Source organism: Typha angustifolia, chromosome 4 (assembly GCF_048772165.1).
Source record: "Typha angustifolia cultivar Huaian chromosome 4, ASM4877216v1, whole genome shotgun sequence".
In the NCBI taxonomy this organism is placed as follows: Eukaryota; Viridiplantae; Streptophyta; class Magnoliopsida; order Poales; family Typhaceae; genus Typha; species Typha angustifolia.
In genome coordinates, this window is record NC_133242.1 from 5,472,455 (window position 1) to 5,491,050 (window position 18,596).

Below are 18,596 nucleotides of genomic sequence, written 5' to 3' on the forward strand. Positions count from 1 at the left end.
GAGCAATTTAGACAAGTATCTTTATACGATATCTTTATATGAGTGTTTATACTTTATACTTATTAATTGACGTTATCTTTATGTCTATTAAAAGGCTATCAACCTGTAATATCTTTTTCTAACCTATACTTTATCGCTTATAAGTACACTTTAATTAACACAAAAATGTTAAAAAGAAGTATAATGAATGATATATGTAGCAAAAAAACTGAAATACATTGTCAATGACCACATATCACATCAAATATTCTAATTTAAAATTATACATATGTTCTTAATATATTTCTTATATAATCTAATTGCTAGCCCTTAATTCCAATGTGAAGAACTGACATCGTAATTCAATATATATATTTATAACACATAGATCGTCTTTGCATTTGATCAATCTTTTTTTAAATAGTAAACATAGCCTATATATTTCATAATTAATTAAAATTAATTCCAACAGAACCATGACAAAATGGAATCCATATCTAATAGACAATTTTGTCAAAATACTTATATTAACACAAGAAAAACTACCATGAATCAAATATAGAATACGATCAAAACTTGATAATTAGTAAATATATACAACTTGGGTATTAGTTTAGTTATCGATCACATAGGGTTTACTTAACAATAAGATAAACGAAAAAAGATGATAAAGGAAGACGAAAACAAATGTTGAAAATACTCTTAAAATATTTATACGAACAAAGGAAAATCACTAGTGAAGATTAACATCCGAAAGGAATGACAGTGGCGTTAGGATTTCTGATCTTGCTCTTATGCTTCAAAATAATAATTGCCCCTAAATCTTTAACCTATTTATTTGATAAAGAAATAAGCAGCTACAATGCTAGGAGGAATAAAATATTGTATCTCATCTAATCCATCTTGTATTTCCCATATCAGTAGATTCAAGCAAAGCATTTAAAGAAATACAAAGACAAAATAAGTTAGAAACCAATATGGTTGTATGATTCTACAATGAAACAATTACAATGTGAAAAAACTTAGGTATTTTGCGCAATACACTCGATATCAACAGGAATATATATTTTAATTAGTCGTAAGAAAAAGGACATTTTTGTCATTTTGGGCATTCTGAATCTTGGTCTAACCACAACTACATGGGGGTTAAATTGTATTTTCCCCTTTGTTATATGTAAATATCTAAGAGGATGCTTTGTTCGTAATAAATCTGAAATATAGGTGGCTATTTGCAAAAAAAAAAGAAAACCTTGGTGAATAAATAATTATATTATAAATTCCAATTTCATTATATATAGACACACACATACATACACAAGTATATGATTGCCTACTATGAATAGTAAGTTGTGATTAAACCACGATTGTTTGCCATATAATAATTACGATTATATAAGAAAATTCCTCTTTAATCATAACATATACAGATATACAAGCATTCACAGAAAGGCCACAACTATTAATGATTTAAAATCACACTGGATCAAACTATAATGCCAAAAACATAGTGGCTGACAACTAGCTAGAACAAATATCCTCCGAATGTTCTTATACTAAATATTCACAACTCAGAAGCAAGAACTTTCATGTACTTAAGGATTTTAAAAGTGAAACTGTTCAACATTACATCAAAACTCAGATTAGAAAATGGGAAACATTGGTTTAAGGTTAATAACTGATATATATATATACAACTTGCAAATGGTGGTAAAAAAGACTGAGCAATACTAAGGTACAGCAAGCTTTCCATAGGAATGTATCTTAGAGGCACCAAGTTTGATGTCTAACTGTGACGCTTCACAAAAGATTCAACAAGGGGATTTACAAGATTTGGAGCCTCATCCTGCATGCCCATCACTACACAAGTCAGCAAAGAAAAAAAATTGTCCTTGAACGAATAAGCAGTACCATATATGCATATATTAACCTGCGGGCAGTGTCCAACATTTGGAAGGACAATAAAATCTTCTACAACATCATAATCTGCATAAGCTTTTCCAAGTTCCACAGGCTCCCATGGGTCCTTCTCACCCCAAGCCAATAAAACAGGGCACTAAATAGAGAATACAAGAGAAGGGAATGCGGTAAAGCAATGAGTACTAAACTATGAGAAAATAATAGCCACCAGACATTCTACTAACCTTCACTTTTGGCAGCAGCTCTTCTGGAAGAGGGCCATCTGAGTAGCAAATGAACTCAAGAAAGACATCAGCTGCTGCAGGATCAAGTCCTGGCTGCAGAATTATCTGAACCAACTCATCTGTCACTGCAGATGTGTCATAATAACACTAAGAGAAATTTTATCAGAGTTCGTTCACAAGTAAAACAAACAATGAAGTATGAGTTGTATAAACAACTGTAAATTTTATGGAAAATCAACATAGCTTATTAATGTCCTTGTAGTTTGTGTACAAGTGGTCATGGTTAAGTTTGAGGGCATATAGTATTGTCATCAATCACTCGATAGTCCTGCTTTTTTGTTTTATTTTCGTTTGTCCTCCCTCTTGATCAAACGCTTTGGTTTCAGTCACAGATAAGTTTGTTGCCTCTGAAACTAGCAATTCAACTTGTTTTCGGGGCTAAAGGATTGGTTGTTGCTATTGTTGTTGTGGGTTATTAATTGTGAATTCAGAAAGCTAATTTATTTGAGTATAACAATATGCTCCCCAGCTAACTCTCAAAAGTTAGTGTTCAGCACAGAATTCACACGATCAAATGGTAGTGAAGTGAGAATTGGTTCATCCACATCTCCCATTGGGTGGGAAGATCTATTAGCGGGGTCGATGTGCTTAACAAGTCTTGTGAAATTGTTTATGCTTAATACTGTTGAACAAGAATACCTGGCAAAGGATGCTCTTCACAGATTCTGGTGTGGCAACTGCATTAAAGAAAAGCTTTCCCACAGCAGTGTTCCTATCATATCAGAAAAATCTTGAGCATGAGCATGATTAGACACAATGAAATCGTTTAAAAGATTAATTCAGAATAATCAGTTACCTTAGCAGACTCTGAAATGATTTGATAAAAGGTCTCCCGTACCAAGGTTGTTTCTTGATGTGAAGCATCCGTAATGAGATATCTAGTAAGACAACACCCTTACAGACCAAAGGCTCCATGACAGCTGCCTGAAGACCAACAAGTCCTGTGAAGCAGCTTCTCTATAAAATGGACCTCAAAGGATCTTATCAATAAGAGTTCAGAAGGTCCACTTTCAGTTCATTTTGATAATAAAAGAAAACAATTTAATGAAGGTGATATCAAATCTGCAGTTACACATAATCACAGAAGGCCAAGCACAAGACACAACTACATACACAAGGCGAAATATGGCTATCTTTGGAGCAATAACTTCAATACTCAGAACTGAAGCCACAACATTATATTTTCTCTGCCCCCACAGAAGTTATACCAAATACCAACAAAAAGGATGAAACATAAATGTTTCACCCAACACCACAAGATATTGGGGCTCCTTTCCTAGTTCTAGTTGAAAAAAGCTTGGAAATTATCGGCTGTATCAGTAGTGATAGTTATACTGACTGCTCGTATCAGATCGAATTATTTTTAGTTATATAAAAATTTAAATATTATTTAAAATAAAGAAAAATTTCTAAAAATTTATAAAAAATAACAGAAAAATAAGAAAATAAAAATTAGTCACATATAAAACCTAAAAACTAAAATAAATTCAGCCAAAACTATAATGAATTCCGACTTACATTTGATAAATTTTTATACTCATGAACTTCTACTGCTAAACAATAGTGAAAGAGAGATTCTTCTTCACTAATGTTCTGTAGTAATAAGAAAAGATAGTTAAAGAGTGAGTTAGAAGAGAGAGAAGAGAAATGAGGAAAAAAAACTCATTCGAGTTCACCAGAGTACGAAGTAGTCGAAGGGGCTCACCAGATCGGCTACCAGATGAGCTTGGTAAAGTGTGAGAGTGGAAGGAGTGTATGCGTGAGAGATAAAGAGTAAAAACTAAAAACTTGAAAGAAGATAGCTAAGGAAATCAATTATAAATGTCTTCTAGGTTAGATACATTTTAGATTCGATTTGAATCTTCAAATCAACCAAAACTGGCCGATTTTGGAAACCATGATATTAACAGACATAGGTATATAAGCATACATATGCATAGGATGGTCGTGCCACAGGCACAACACAACATGACACGTGCTGCAAGAGAGAGAGAGAAACAGATAAGAAGACTACTCACCTTCACCGTTCGCTACTCACCGTCAACACTTGTCATTGACCTTATCATCACCACTCGATAACAAGGTCAGCGACAACAATGTCTACGACGAGTGACAATGGGCGAAGACGAACAACGACGTCAAAGGCAAGCAGATCGCTACTAAGAGAGGTCCGTGAGGCACCCCTCGTATCACATGCCCATCAGCACGGCTTATATTGAACGAAATAATATACACATATATTCCTATTATATGTTGCTTTCCTAACCTAGATATAATAAGCAAGTCATGTTGTTTTAGTTACATCAACATTTCAATCATTTTAAAGACAAGATATTTAGCTTAGATTTAAAATACAAAGATACAACGGAATAGTCATAAGAAGCAATTCATTTTTATGTGCTTCCTAAGAAGTTATAATACAAATGAAATAAATTGTATAGGCAAGACAGCACAACTCTGTTATATTGTATTCAATGCCCTAAAGTTTGCTGCACCTTGATTGATCTTTTTTTTTATTGATAATGCAGTCTTAGTATGAGGCTTACCTCCAATAGAGTTGCATATAAAGAAAGCTTCACCCTTAACCACTTCGGAGCAAAAGTCAATTAGCTGTTGTGCCCATGTCTCAAATGTATAGAAGGAGCTCCCACCAAACTCTCGTGGATTAGGTTTATCAGAATAACCATAACCAATAAGATCGATAGCATACACTCTATTCGAGATTGCAAGAACAGGAATATTTTTTCTCCAATGGTCACTGCAGAGAGAGAAGGTAATCATGACTGTAAGTGTAAGTGCATCCATCATGTAGATCAGAATCTACCAACCATTTACAGATATATAACAACCCTCGGGAATTGAAGTAATACATGAATAATATAGATGAAGTTACTAGAACTTTAACATGATTAGTCTATTGCTCAAAAGTTGCAACATATAGAGTATTAAGATGACTACTATCAAATGCAATCTGCCATAAATTAGGAAGAACAACAATGCTTTGAAGCCTATCATTGAGAATATTCATTAGAAAATTTGAAACCTGTCTAATAAGGTATTGCAATTAGCTTCATCTACAACATGATTCAAGTAAAAAATGAAAACAGCTGCTCCAAAAACGCAGTAAACAAGTGAAAATTCAGAAGGTAGGAATAAATCTGAATGCTTGGAAATACAACAAAACTCTCCAAGTCACCAGAGAAAATATCACCTCCTCCAACTTGGAAAGAGTTCCATCACCATTATCATTCAAGACTTTTACAATATGACGGTGTCAGATATAGCTGGTAATTTCACGTCCAAAAGGCATATAGAAGGATGGAGCATACTTTTATTGCTGTATGTGTATGTGAAATTAACACCTTTTAAGGATCAGAATGACAATTTCTTTAGTAATCAAAGATCACCACACACAATAATACTTTCAGACTTGGAGGAATGGAAGAAGAGTAGGTAGTCTATCTCAGCCTTATTTTGCTGACTCTTGATCTGGGCTTAAAAACTTGTAATCTAATTTTCCCAACTTCTGCTGAAACTTTCATTGAATTGCCAGGATTATTGCTCCTAGATGTCATATCCAAATTCTAACCTTCTCCTACATGAAACTCATGAAAAATATGATCATCTTCGGATTCTGGTAAGCATTATTGTTATCTTGGATACCCTCAGTGTCACATGTTAATACTTCATCAGAAAGGTAATTGTCACCTGTGCCCATCAGGACAACATGGCACAACAATCCTTGGTCTGAAATTTAGCTCAAAATTGTCAGGAGGAGAGTGTTGGATTGAACAATGTCCGAAAGTCTTAAAAGAGGAGAGGACCATATTAATGTGAACAGGGGCATAAAATTTAGTTGATATGAATTAAAAAGTAATGCAGAAGACTATATGGTGTTATAGACTTATACTGGCTTATCTGTCCCTAAATACAATATAAATAAGGGTGCAGATTATTATATGCAAAGGAAATTGGGGATGGATAGGATTATTTTGGAGAAGAATGAGAAAGAACTGCTGGAGATCCCAAGGGATTCAATGTAAAATCTTTGGGCCTTACCTAATACTGTACAAAGAATGCTATAGTATCTTTTGTAGTTTTGTAAATGACATAGTTAAACATACCTATAGACAGGGGAATATCACTAAGAATTGGGCAGCTAATATTAGGAGATTTCTTGGTGATTGGTATTGGGAGAGAGGGTTAAGGGAAATGCCTCAGTCACTCAAAGACTCATTTTTTCACCAATCCGGAGCTGCATTGGTTCGGAAAATGTAAGCAAAATTTTCTGCTCCTGTTATCTCAAAAAAATATTTATTTCTCTTTAGTAAAATATTTTCCTAGCAATCACTTTAAGAGAATTATAGTACCTTACTGTTCTTCAAATAGTACCAAGTATACTATAATCATAGACGAGATGACTTCTCTGTCATAGTATTGTGTAACATTGCGGTGTTAGAGGTGTTAGGCTGTTAGCAATTTGATTAGTAGTTGTGGGCTATGAGTTCTACTTGCGTTATAGCATAGACTTATCCCCTTACACTTGATTAAACGAAAAGTGAAAATTTGTATCAAGATCACATCTTGCATCTCACATGATGATGGACTCACCTGAATGTAATGCACGACAATAATTGAATTAATCTTGTACATGCTAGTAGCCTAATACAGGATGGTAAACTGAAGCTAGTCTTAGTTAGTAATTTAACTATACAGATTCTGAGATATTTATAGTTAAGAAGTTAAACCTAAGGATAAGTAATTAAATGCGAACTAGAAAAATGAGATGAGAAGACAAGTCAAATTTTGTTGTTTCTAGTCATGCAAAACAATCTTTAGGGGTATCTTCATTCTCCATGAAACTGGAATGAGCAACAATGGTAATATTTGAGATTTTAAAAATATACTAGAAGCATGGGCATGAAGGAAGGAAAAGGAAACAAAATTTTGAGTAATATAAAAATCAGACATGATCTCAGCTGAATCTTGTAAAGGTATCAAGACAATGGAACTAGGCAGGTAGTCCATTAATGTTGACCAAAGGCCTTAATTTCTGAATAATAAGGAAAAATCAGATCCTTACAAAACCACAAGGAACTGAGGAAGAGTTATTATTCCTTTATTTTAGTTCTTAATTTCTGAATAACCAAAAACCTCTGAGTAAGCATTGTGTACATTTGAACAAAATAAACTGGCTTTTAGGAAAAGTATTGCCAGCCATCAAAAGCCCTCACTCTTTATCTATCTATCTATCTATCTATCTATCTATCTATCTATCTATCTATGTATGTATATATATATATATATATATTATTTCTTGATTTTATTCTAACTAACAATTAATATTAAGTGTATGTAGTAATTATCTGAATTCAAAGACAACAAGAGCATTGAAATTGCAAAACAGAGATCAGAACCAACATAATCTAGTGTGCATGATCAAATTTCCTGCACAAATTAGTCATAGCATGTCGATGTTAGTACCTATAAAATAGAGTTGTTTGCAAGTGGGGAGAAATATTGTGTATGACGTACACCTGTTTGCCCCAAAACCATGAACCAGAACTAATGCAGGGCCAGAATTTCCAGCTTGCTGATAACGAATCTGGTAATTTCGCCAGTTCCACATGCTGCAAGACAGTAGATATAAAAAATCAACCCTCAAGTAGAGAATTACTAGATCACTTTTTTTCATCCTTTTCCTACTCTGTGGAAAGAAAGATAATATATAAGTGTTACAAGATTTGAATGTAGAGAAGAAAAAGAAAAGATTGAAAATGAGAACAAGAAACCAGCCATATTCTCTTTATTACATGGATGAATCCAGGCATATTGAATCTTTTACATACGCAAAATAAAAAAAAGAAACGATTAATATATAAGCAAATAATTTCCCGCGAAACCACCAATCACGATTAAGATTTAATCCAAAATGTGCTTGATAAAGTTTACCACTAATCATGCAATAAAGGAGTGAACTTCCATTGGAAGAGAGTAATACCCAGTTCGGACTTCAGGCTCAGGCGACATGGCCATCCCCGGCATTGGATCGGACGGCCGCTTCTCTGCATCTGCGTCAGCTTTGGCAGCATTCAGACACGCAATTGAACTAAACCCATTTGAGGAGAGTCGAGAAGAGAGCGGAAATTTGCGCGGCGAGATGGTTAGAGAAGGCTTCGATATGATAGCGAGGAGTCTATTCTGGGGATCGAGGAGAGGAGGAGAATGAGATGAGATGGAACTCGCCATTGTTAATCCCAAGAAGAGAAGAAACTCCTCATGCGATCAGTAGATATGGGGAAAGAGGGCAAGAGGAGAAGAGGGAATTGAGGTTGTATGTTATTTGTGGTTAACGGCATTCAGTGGAACACGCGGCTTACGGAGGAGCAGGGAAGGATGTGGATTTTGCTGTTTAGTGACCAACTGCAAACCGGAATTGAATTTTTTTTTCTTTTTTCAATTATTAATCATGAGTTCTAGTCCAAACAATAGTAATAAAAATTCACAGAATATCAAATTCCAATAGTGATTAAGCGAAGAAAAGAAGAGAGGCTACACTACACTAGTGGGGCTCTCGCTCAATGATGGCTGATAGGATTGGCTACCAGATGCGGTTATTGAGGAAATTTTGAAGATTGCCAGGAGCTTCCTTTGGAACAGCGGGCAAGGACGTGGGCTCCATTTGCTAAATTGGGATGTAATTACCATTTCTACACGGATGGGAGGGCTCGGTGTAAGGAAACTCAAGATAGCACGAACTGCAATGGTAGGGAAGTTGGTGCTTTGTGTGCTTAATGGCGAACGAGCTCAGTGGGTGGAGATCTTGGTAGGCAAGTTAGACCCGTGGCGAACCGGAGTGAAGTCCAACTACTCGTGAGGATGGAGGACTCTTTGCCATGCTGTAGGGGAGATGAAGATGGGATGCCAAAAACTGATCGGGAATGGGAGGGACACCTTGGTAGCGACGGAACCGTGGGTATTCTCCATACCATGGTGCAGGTAGGCTCGGGAAGTGTACCAAGATTTGATGAGTGGAAGCCTGAAGGTGGAGGACCTTATGAGTGGCGGCCAGTGGAATACAGCTAATATCAATGATGAAGGTGGATTTGATCTAGCGTTTGAGGTGGCTCCTACCACTTCTGATCAATGGATATGGTGGCCTCACCCAAAGGGGAAGCCTGCTGCGAGCTCCATCTACAGATTTCTCACGCCGAGGGAGGAGCTTTGGACCAAATGGCGGGCCCTATGGCAGTTGCGGGTTGCAACGAGAGTACGCTTATTTTGCTGGAAGCTGGCCTGGCAGCGGATCCCGACAGCTGCCTACCTTGTCAACCTCAACTTGGGCATTGGAGATGTGTGTAATATGTGTGGTCTTTACAGCGAGATTGCCACTCACCTTCTATTCAACTGTTGGTTTAGCCAGGAAGTGTGGGCGCATGTTGATGAGGAGCTTGGTGGTGACTCAGACCTTGCGGCGCAGGTGGATACGGGTTGGTTGGCGAAACAATGGATGTAAGCAAACCATGATGATCTTCAAGTCAAAGGGACTATTGCAACGATGCTCTAGGGTATATGGAAACAGCGGAACAGAGTGGTTTTTGGAGGTGACTCCCTCCCAGTGTGCACAGTGGCCCGACAAGCGCTCCAGATGGCAGAGGAATATGGAGAGGTGCTTAGAAGGGCTACAGCTCCACCTCAACGACAAGTGATCTAGGTGAAGTGGAAGTTGTCGGCGCCGGGGTGGACAAAGCTCAATATAGATGGGGCATGGTTGAATGGAAGCTACCAAGGAGGATTTGGAGCAGTCCTAAGAGATGCAGCTGGCCGCGTAATTGGCATTACTTGGGGTCCACCCAAGGTGACTCAGCGCCCCAAACTGAAATGGAGGCGTTAATTAAGGGACTGAAAATGGTCCAAGCAAACGGGTGTGAGCGGGTAGAAGTGGAATGAACTTGGCTATCCTGATACAGATATGTGACAGGAAGTTGGAGTGTCCGTGGAGAATCCGGGGCGCGGTGAGTGAATGTCTCAGAATTATGGCTGGGTTTACATAAGTGGTTATCCGGAATATTTACCAGGTAGCCAATCGGGTGGCAGATTGGGCTGCCAAACGTGGTCAGCCTATGGCCGTAGTTTTTGAGCAAGGGCATGCTGAGGAGCTCCCCTTATAACTTTGTACTCTCCTCAATTTTGACTGCTTGATAGAGTCCCTAAGTTGGGTGGTCCTAATATAAGTTGGCTTCAGCTTCTTTGATAAAAAAAAAAAAATGATGGCCGATAGCTATGATAGGTCGGCATGCTTACAAAAAAAAAAAAAAAAGCCATCCATGTAAGAGAAAGGAAAGGCTAAGACTAAGAAATGAGGAGGAAGAGACTATAGAGATAGGGAAAAACTTAATCTAACTAAATTCATCTCATATATATTTTATTTTTTATTTTGATTTAGAAATTATAGGACCAAATTTGATAGAAAATCTTTCATATTAGTTTTTCCTATCTGGACTTATAAAATTGGGTTTTTTTTAAGTAAAAAAGAGTTGAGATCAACCATTAATAATTCTGTCTAAGGAATCAATAGAAGAATCCTCCAAAAGAATGTTACAAAGTTCAGATGGAAATAGATTGCCTAACCTTAAAACACAAAAATGGGTTGCTCTCCTCCCTGTCTAGCTGTCCAGCCGACTGATTACATTCTACATAGACTTGAGAGATCCTGACATCAAAAAAAAAAAAGAAGGATATACCATTAAAAAAATATGTTCTAGATACACCATGGAGCTAATATCTTCTTTTAAAAAAATTTGTGCCATCTTCACTGAATATCAGTCTATGATGATTTTACTTCCTGGGCTTACCAATTGCAAACCTAATTGGATCACTCACACCTTAGACAGCAATGCTAACATCGTCGAGGTCTACTGCTAAGAGACCGCAAGGAGCATGCTCGAATTAGAGCAGAGAATGACACATGTCTCTCATTGGCATACCCCGATAATACACGAACAATCCATGTTTAGCTTAACCCAATCTTGATGCGAGGCCACCCACTTCTCTATAGCCTAAGTGGAGGGTCACTTGTGGCCTAAGGGAATGGCCATAGTTAGTGGCATGGTGAGCAACCTTGTGGGCCTTACTCCTTGGCCAATTAAAAGTTCTTCCAAAGCAAGTTGCATTCTTTTACTTTTATGGAAGCCACAAACTAGACGAGTCGACCGTTAATCCTATTATTTCTTTTCAGCTCCGTATGCCAGCTGGTAGATCTTTGGCATGGTCCACCACCTCCCTATAAGCCGACCCAATCTCATCCCAAAGCTCTCGAGCATAATGACATCCAAATAAAAGGTGATCAGTAGTCTCAATATGTAACCCACATAGAGTATAAAAGTCTTAGGCCCCATCCTCATCTTGTATAAAAAGGATTGTGCTGAGAATCTATTTTACAAAAGGTTCCTATAGGAGGTGTGCACACATGGAGCGACCACAAGGCTCCACAAGGTTTTTTTACCTAGCCAAAAATTTGAAAAAATAGAGGATAAGAAGAAATAGATTGAAGAAGCCTAAGACTCACTCTTGGGGTGTGGCCACTAAATCCACACATTGGCTATGGTAGGATCTCCTAAAAATGAACAGTTGCGGGAAAAGTAGGTCTCCCTCTCGAAGGCGCCACTACAGCACAATCTAGTTGGTAGGTTTCTTATTGATAAGGAAGACGAAGTAGGAAGAGGTAATACATGCTCTGATTTATACACATAATTTTGTTAGAAAGCCCATCCAATGTAGAGTGCTAAGAATCACCTTCCAGTCGACATGATCATAGGTTTTTTTCATATCAAGCTTGACCATCATCATAGACGGGTTGTGTTTGTTACTGGACAAGGATGTGCCACTTTCTGAGCAACTAAGGTATTGTTAGATATGTTTCTTCCTACAATAAAGGCAGCTTGCTCGGGGCCGACAAGTCTAGGGAAAAGACCTTTCAATCTTAGCAATGAGTTTGTAGATGACATTGCATAAAGAGATGAGCTACTAATCCTTCATTGTTGTTGAATTTTCCTTTCTTTGATATCAAGGTAATAAAGTGTCCTCTATTGTCCAAGCAAGGAGGTATGGTTGAAGAAATGCATAATAGCCTCACAAAAGCTATCCCTAGCATGGACCAATACTTGACATACAACTCTACTTGCATATCATCCTACCCGACGGTTTGTCATAAGGAAGACTCCACAAAGCTTCTTTAATCTCCTTCAGATGGGGCCTCCAGACCCACTACTTCCAACTCTAAGATGCTTGCGATCACCGGCAACTGTCAGAGAATGCTTTTCAATCTCACAAGGATTTTGCACTCACACCCCCTCCTCAAGCAAGAGACCAACAGTGTAGTTGCACCTCATAATTGTTGCCATGAGGTGAAAGAACTTTGAATTGCTGTCATCCTCCTTCACCTACTTGAGCCAAGATCACTGGAGCCATTTGGTATTGATACGGCGGCTGAGTGCAGATTTTCGAGAAAGGCATTTCAACTTCACCAAAACCAGTTGAATCCAATTGCCCTTTGGCATCCAGCTTCTCCAACGTGTCAATGGACATCTTGGCATCCTGAAAATTAGTTTCCAAGTTACCAACAGCAGCTGAACTCCACTTCCAAAAGCATGCAGAGGATTGCCCGTTTGCACCCCCCTCCCACCCCTACCTCATTCACAATTTCCTCACAGCCCACATGTTCAACCAAAACAGCTCGAACCTAATAAGTCGAGCCCTACGTTAACCATTATAACTATGGATCATATGCATGAAAGTGAGACTGCTATCTGTCTATGGGTGAAAGAATTATTTTCATACTTCTACTTTGACTTCTGACTTCTATTTCTCATCTTTCTTTTTTCCACGTGCCTAACTGAGTTCGTAAAATGGTGGATCAATTGAGAAAATTGTAATGGCCTAAATACCATTTAATTGAGACCGTTTAATTCCCACTGTGGTGGTCTAAATTGTTGAAATAAATGCTGATACTCATTTCTCGATTGAAATGGGGTTCAGAATAGGATGTATGAAACTTTCCTAAATGAAACAGAGGTAATCTCACTCCTTGTTGTCAAGAGGAGAAATAAGATTGTATGCCCCCATAACAATACACCTCCCTAAACAAACATACAGAAGGATTATTAGAGATATCAAAAATTAAATATCATTTTAAAGCAAACGTAGCTCGAAAATGCCAACATTCCATTGTTTCATCAGCAAGAGAGGACAGTACAAAAGCAAGATAACAGATGACAAAGAAGGATAGGAGATTAGATATAGCATATACTGCACAAGCCAATCGCAAACCATAACTACTAAGTGATACTAACAACCTCAATAGTCTTCGTCCTGATCCTCCTCATCATCTGCACCCTCTGCTCCAACTTCTTCATAATCTTTCTCGAGGGCAGCCAGATCCTCTCGTGCTTCAGAAAACTCACCTTCTTCCATTCCTTCACCAACATACCAGTGGACAAAAGCTCGTTTTGCATACATGAGATCGAATTTGTGGTCGATCCGTGAGAACACCTCAGCAACGGCAGTATTGTTGCTGATCATGCACACGGCACGTTGAACCTTTGCAAGATCACCTCCAGGGACCACAGTTGGTGGTTGATAGTTGATCCCACACTTGAAACCAGTAGGGCACCTTCAAGTAAGTAGAAGAGTCAACATCCAAGTAAGATAATCTGGTAAAAGCTGCAAATCAAATTGAAATGATAAGTAGAGAATGGAAGCTCACCAGTCAACAAATTGGACAGTTCTCTTGGTTTTAATGGTTGCAACCGCGGCATTAACATCCTTTGGCACAACGTCTCCACGGTACATCAAACAACATGCCATATACTTACCATGCCTTGGGTCACATTTTGCCATCATGCTGGAAGGCTCGAAAACAGCATTAGTAATCTCAGGTACTGACAACTGCTCATGGTATGCTTTCTCAGCAGAGATAACAGGGGCGTACGAGGAGAGCATGAAATGAATTCGAGGATAGGGAACAAGATTTGTCTGGAATTCTGTGACATCAACATTAATTGCTCCATCGAACCTCAAAGAGGTGGTTAATGAGGATATGACCTGGGATATCAACCTGTTCAAGTTGGTGTAAGTAGGCCTCTCAATATCCAGGGATCTCCTGCAGATATCATAGATTGCCTCATTGTCCAGAAGAACTGCAACATCTGTGTGCTCGAGCAAGGAATGGGTGGAAAGAACGCTGTTATATGGCTCCACAACTGCAGTGGAAACCTCAAAGCCAGGCAGGTTTTGCAGGATAAGTCGACTATACCAAGACAAGCTTTAAAATAAGGAATATTAACTGCATTCAACAATCCAACCAGTAGCATCTACTGATGATGTCATGGGGCACGAAAGACTACTTATTATATATGGGCATGCCTGCACATGGACATAGTCGCAGATCTCAGCATGACCATGTTGAAAATTTGATCTATCACTTAGCAACTTTGGTCAAAGGACTGCAGTGAAAGGTGAAAACTTGGTAGCATATACTCCTAGACAAAAGTGAAGTAAGAAGAGATAAGACTCTAACTTTCTGGATTCCTAGATGTTATAGTTTCTACTTGTTAATAATGTACAAATGCTCAGGGAAATGGACACAATAACTTGCAAAAGTCTCACTACTGTAAGAAGTCCATGATAGCATATCCAAGTTTGATAATGCACAACCATATCTGAACACAAATAATTCTAATTGAGATGAAATCATACTTAAACAATATATATTATGTAAGTTCGGCTGCCAATTAGCTCACGCAGTTTCCCTTTTCATGGTATGATGTTCAAATAACTACATGCACATGACCATTAATAATTTGCTATGTGGTCAAACTTCATTGACTATTAAAAGTTTATTACAAACCTTCCATTGTTTAATGAAAAACTTCACAGCATAGAATATCACTGAAATGGTTAATTGAAATGATAAGGAATAGAAATAAAAAATCTAGTACCATGGATATTCCTGTGCAAATAACATGAGAACTATGCTAAATTCATTAAAATTTAAATAATGCTATACCTGTGGGGAAGGATAGATGGTGAAGCCAAGCTTTGACTTCTTTCCATAATCCACAGACAAGCGTTCTAATAGCAAAGAACCCAAGCCAGATCCAGTGCCACCACCGACAGCATTGAAGACTAGAAATCCTTGCAAGCCAGTGCAATTGTCGGCCAACTTCCGCACACGATCAATACACAGATCCACAATTTCCTTCCCAACTGCAGCAGAACAAACCAATCAAATTTAACATCAGGATTACGATAAAAGGACTATAATGGGGCATGAAAGGGTGTGGGTGCATTACCTGTATAGTGCCCTCGTGCAAAGTTATTAGCAGCATCCTCCTTTCCAGAGATGAGCTGCTCTGGGTGGAATAATTGGCGATAGGAGCCTGTCCTCACCTCATCGATGACAGTCGGCTCTAAATCGACAAAAATGGCTCTTGGCACATGCTTTCCTGCACCAGTCTCACTGAAGAAGGTATTGAATGCATCGTGCGCTACCCCAATTGAGTTATCACTGTTGAATGGATCAAGAATAGGGTATTATCTACATCAAACAACACATAAACAGAACTGAAGGGAAAAGATGACTAACAGACTAATTATACCAAATAAAAAAAAAACCGAAATTGGTTTATAACACCGAACAAATACTCATGCAAAAAGCAAATCCAAAGAAAAATCAGTCCAAATTAGAAGGACACAAAATCGCATATAGAGAATTCCAAAAAAAAAAATGATAGGTCTACCAAATACGCTGCAATCTTTTTGTGAAAGGAAACAAAAGTCAACACAATTCTTCCCTTGGTCTTTCCCCTCGCCCAAATGAAAACAGAATCCTCAGAAACAAATAGACCAAACTATTTTTTGCAAAAAGAAAATCGAGAAATGGAAACATTTCGCCGTTCATCTGTCATCTGATAAGCATTCTTGCTCTTGAATGCAAACAACAGTTAAATCAACCAAATTTAACCATTAAAAGACGAACCCACATCAAAGAATATAGATCTAACCGGAAAAAAAAGAAAATGGGGAAAAAAAGGGGGAAAAATAAACGAACCTTGGCATGATGCCATCCGGCTGAATGCCATGCTCGAGGCAGTACAACTCCCAGCAAGAGTTACCCACCTGGATCCCCGCCTGCCCGATATGGATGCTTATAATCTCCCTCATCTCAGCCGCAAAACGAAATCCTAACCCTAACCTTAGATCTGTTTCGCTCCTTCACTCACTCAACTACGGAAGGTAATAAAAGACGAAAGAGGGAACGGTGCTGCTTTAAAGGACGTCAATCGAAACAAGAAGAAGACAGCGAGGCAACGAAATATATACAAAACACGGGGTACTATCTGCATATCGCTGCCCCCACCGCAGATAACGTCGAGATATTTTGAGTCTTTTCCACTGGAGATACCCGAAAAGTGAAGATCAAGGGCCGATTTTAATAAATTCAAACAAAGAGGAGGTTTTCTGACTAATGTACGTGCCGATATGCAAAAAGACACCCTGCGATATTTACAACCGACTAAAGTTACCAAACTACCCTTTCCTTTTATAGACTCTGCAGCCGCTATTCTGTCATTCCGTACTTTATTGAGGGTAAAAAGGGATAATGCTGACTTTGCCGGTTGCAGCGGATGAGGACAAGCATGTGACGGGTGAGCTGTACCACGACCAATATTTATCAAACAAGTCCTCAACTTCCCACCAAATTCGGAATCAGGACAGCGTCGGTGGCGCGGTAATAGTCGGTGGTCGATGGGCGATCATGGCGAATCTCGGCCGTCCGTTTGTGCCAAGCTGGATTAGAGATATCTGAGGGGTGGGCCACGTGCGAATGCGAGTTGTGAACTGCCCAATTATAGTGGGAGGTAGCCCATCATCAATAAGATTACGTAATTTTGCAACTCCGTCCATTATAATTAGTAATCATGGTGTAGTTTTCTGCAAGCAATGGATGAGAAATAGTCAAATTTTTGGGTTAGAAAATTGGGTCATTTTTATCGTATCATATACTGCATTTAGTAATCCATCGGTCGTTTTAAACTTTTCTTTTTCAAATTGGAAGATGCATTTCAAATCATAGAAAAGGTCCAATTTGACTATATGAGTATCCATTGGATACTCTGAGAGTGGACAATATTAGATCTAAAATTGTCCAATATTATCTTCTGGCTTTCTTCTAGAAGAAACTCACTTTTAGACAACATATAGTATGAATACAAAATATTAATTTCGTACATACCAATAAATAATAAACATGCCACCGAATTCCAGAGCAGCTACCGAATTGGAAGATACGATCCCATGTGTAAGACTATAGAGCGGATTGGAAGATACGATCTTCCAGGGTATGATGTAGGCAAAGCAAATTCCAGATCAGCTATACATAAAAAAGAAGAAAAAAAAGAAAAAGAACATATTCTTAATTAAAAAAGGAAAGAGAGAAAATTACAAATAACACCTAAAGCCCTCTCTTTTTTATTATTTATAAATAAAGCATCCTATGTAGTGTAAATAGTGATGAAAACGGGTGGAATTAACGACCCGACCCGCTATTCTATCATATTTTGATACGGATAGAATTTATAAAAAAAAATTTAGATACGGATTCAAATGCAAGTCGGATATAATTTTCGGATATGGATATTAGATATCTGTATAGTTTTTTGAATGGTTTATAGTTTTTAGTTTGCTTATTCAAATAGTGAACATTGATATTGTTATTAATGATGTGATATATATTATTTCTAGAGATTAATTTTTTAATTTATATGTATTTGACATACAAAAAATTTATTATTTTTGAAACTCTTAATATTTTTGTATTAATTATGTCTAAATAAAATATTATAGTTCGTTTAAAATTTAATCAATATCCGTTTAAGATCTGACCCTCAATCTGAAAATTATTGGTATTGGTTTAGTTAGGATATAGTATTAAATTTTGCTATTCGTCCAATATCGGTATCCAAACTAAAAATATGAATTTGGATGTAAGTTGTGTACTATCCGGTCCGTATTCGATCCGTTTTTACTGAGCAACATCTTGAGTATATTTTGATTTAAAAAGCACCGAATAATATGTAATACAAAACTATAATATTACATCCATTTTAAATATTTTTTAAATTATTCTGTATCTTATCTTATTCTCCTACATGACATTTGAGATTAAACAATAGTAACTTTGAATGCTTTGATTTTATAGGATCTAGTGTTTGCTTGCAATTTGAGAGGCTTAATTTAATGCTGTATTGTTGAAAATCAATGTTCCAAGTTTGTCTCTAAATTGTTTTGGAAGATTTTTTTTTTGTAATTAAGTTAACTTAATAGTCAAATTAAATAATATCTATATGTAAATAA

The 18,596-nt window shown here is 37.5% G+C and overlaps 3 protein-coding genes across 3 annotated transcripts; 1 reads left to right on the forward strand and 2 right to left on the reverse strand.

The window, feature by feature from the left end:
• Positions 1–1,475: 1,475 nt before the first annotated feature.
• On the reverse strand, positions 1,476–8,537 carry LOC140758609 (uncharacterized). Its single transcript, XM_073094834.1, has 8 exons — positions 8,182–8,537; positions 7,718–7,810; positions 4,727–4,938; positions 2,977–3,121; positions 2,820–2,892; positions 2,121–2,267; positions 1,907–2,032; positions 1,476–1,822 (listed from the first exon to the last, which is right to left on the reverse strand). The coding sequence occupies exons 1-8, from the start codon at positions 8,427–8,429 to the stop codon at positions 1,763–1,765; spliced, it is 1,104 nt and encodes a 367-aa protein (XP_072950935.1). The 5' UTR covers positions 8,430–8,537; the 3' UTR covers positions 1,476–1,762.
• Positions 8,538–9,207: 670 nt separating this feature from the next.
• Positions 9,208–10,351, forward strand: LOC140759136 (uncharacterized). Its single transcript, XM_073095621.1, has 4 exons — positions 9,208–9,660; positions 9,748–9,849; positions 9,895–10,038; positions 10,259–10,351. Exons 1-4 carry the CDS (start codon positions 9,208–9,210, stop codon positions 10,349–10,351), a joined length of 792 nt encoding a protein of 263 aa, XP_072951722.1.
• Positions 10,352–13,349: 2,998 nt separating this feature from the next.
• Positions 13,350–16,520, reverse strand: LOC140759290 (tubulin alpha-3 chain-like). Its single transcript, XM_073095805.1, has 5 exons — positions 16,291–16,520; positions 15,533–15,747; positions 15,247–15,446; positions 13,945–14,453; positions 13,350–13,851 (listed from the first exon to the last, which is right to left on the reverse strand). The coding sequence occupies exons 1-5, from the start codon at positions 16,401–16,403 to the stop codon at positions 13,536–13,538; spliced, it is 1,353 nt and encodes a 450-aa protein (XP_072951906.1). The 5' UTR covers positions 16,404–16,520; the 3' UTR covers positions 13,350–13,535.
• Positions 16,521–18,596: the final 2,076 nt, after the last annotated feature.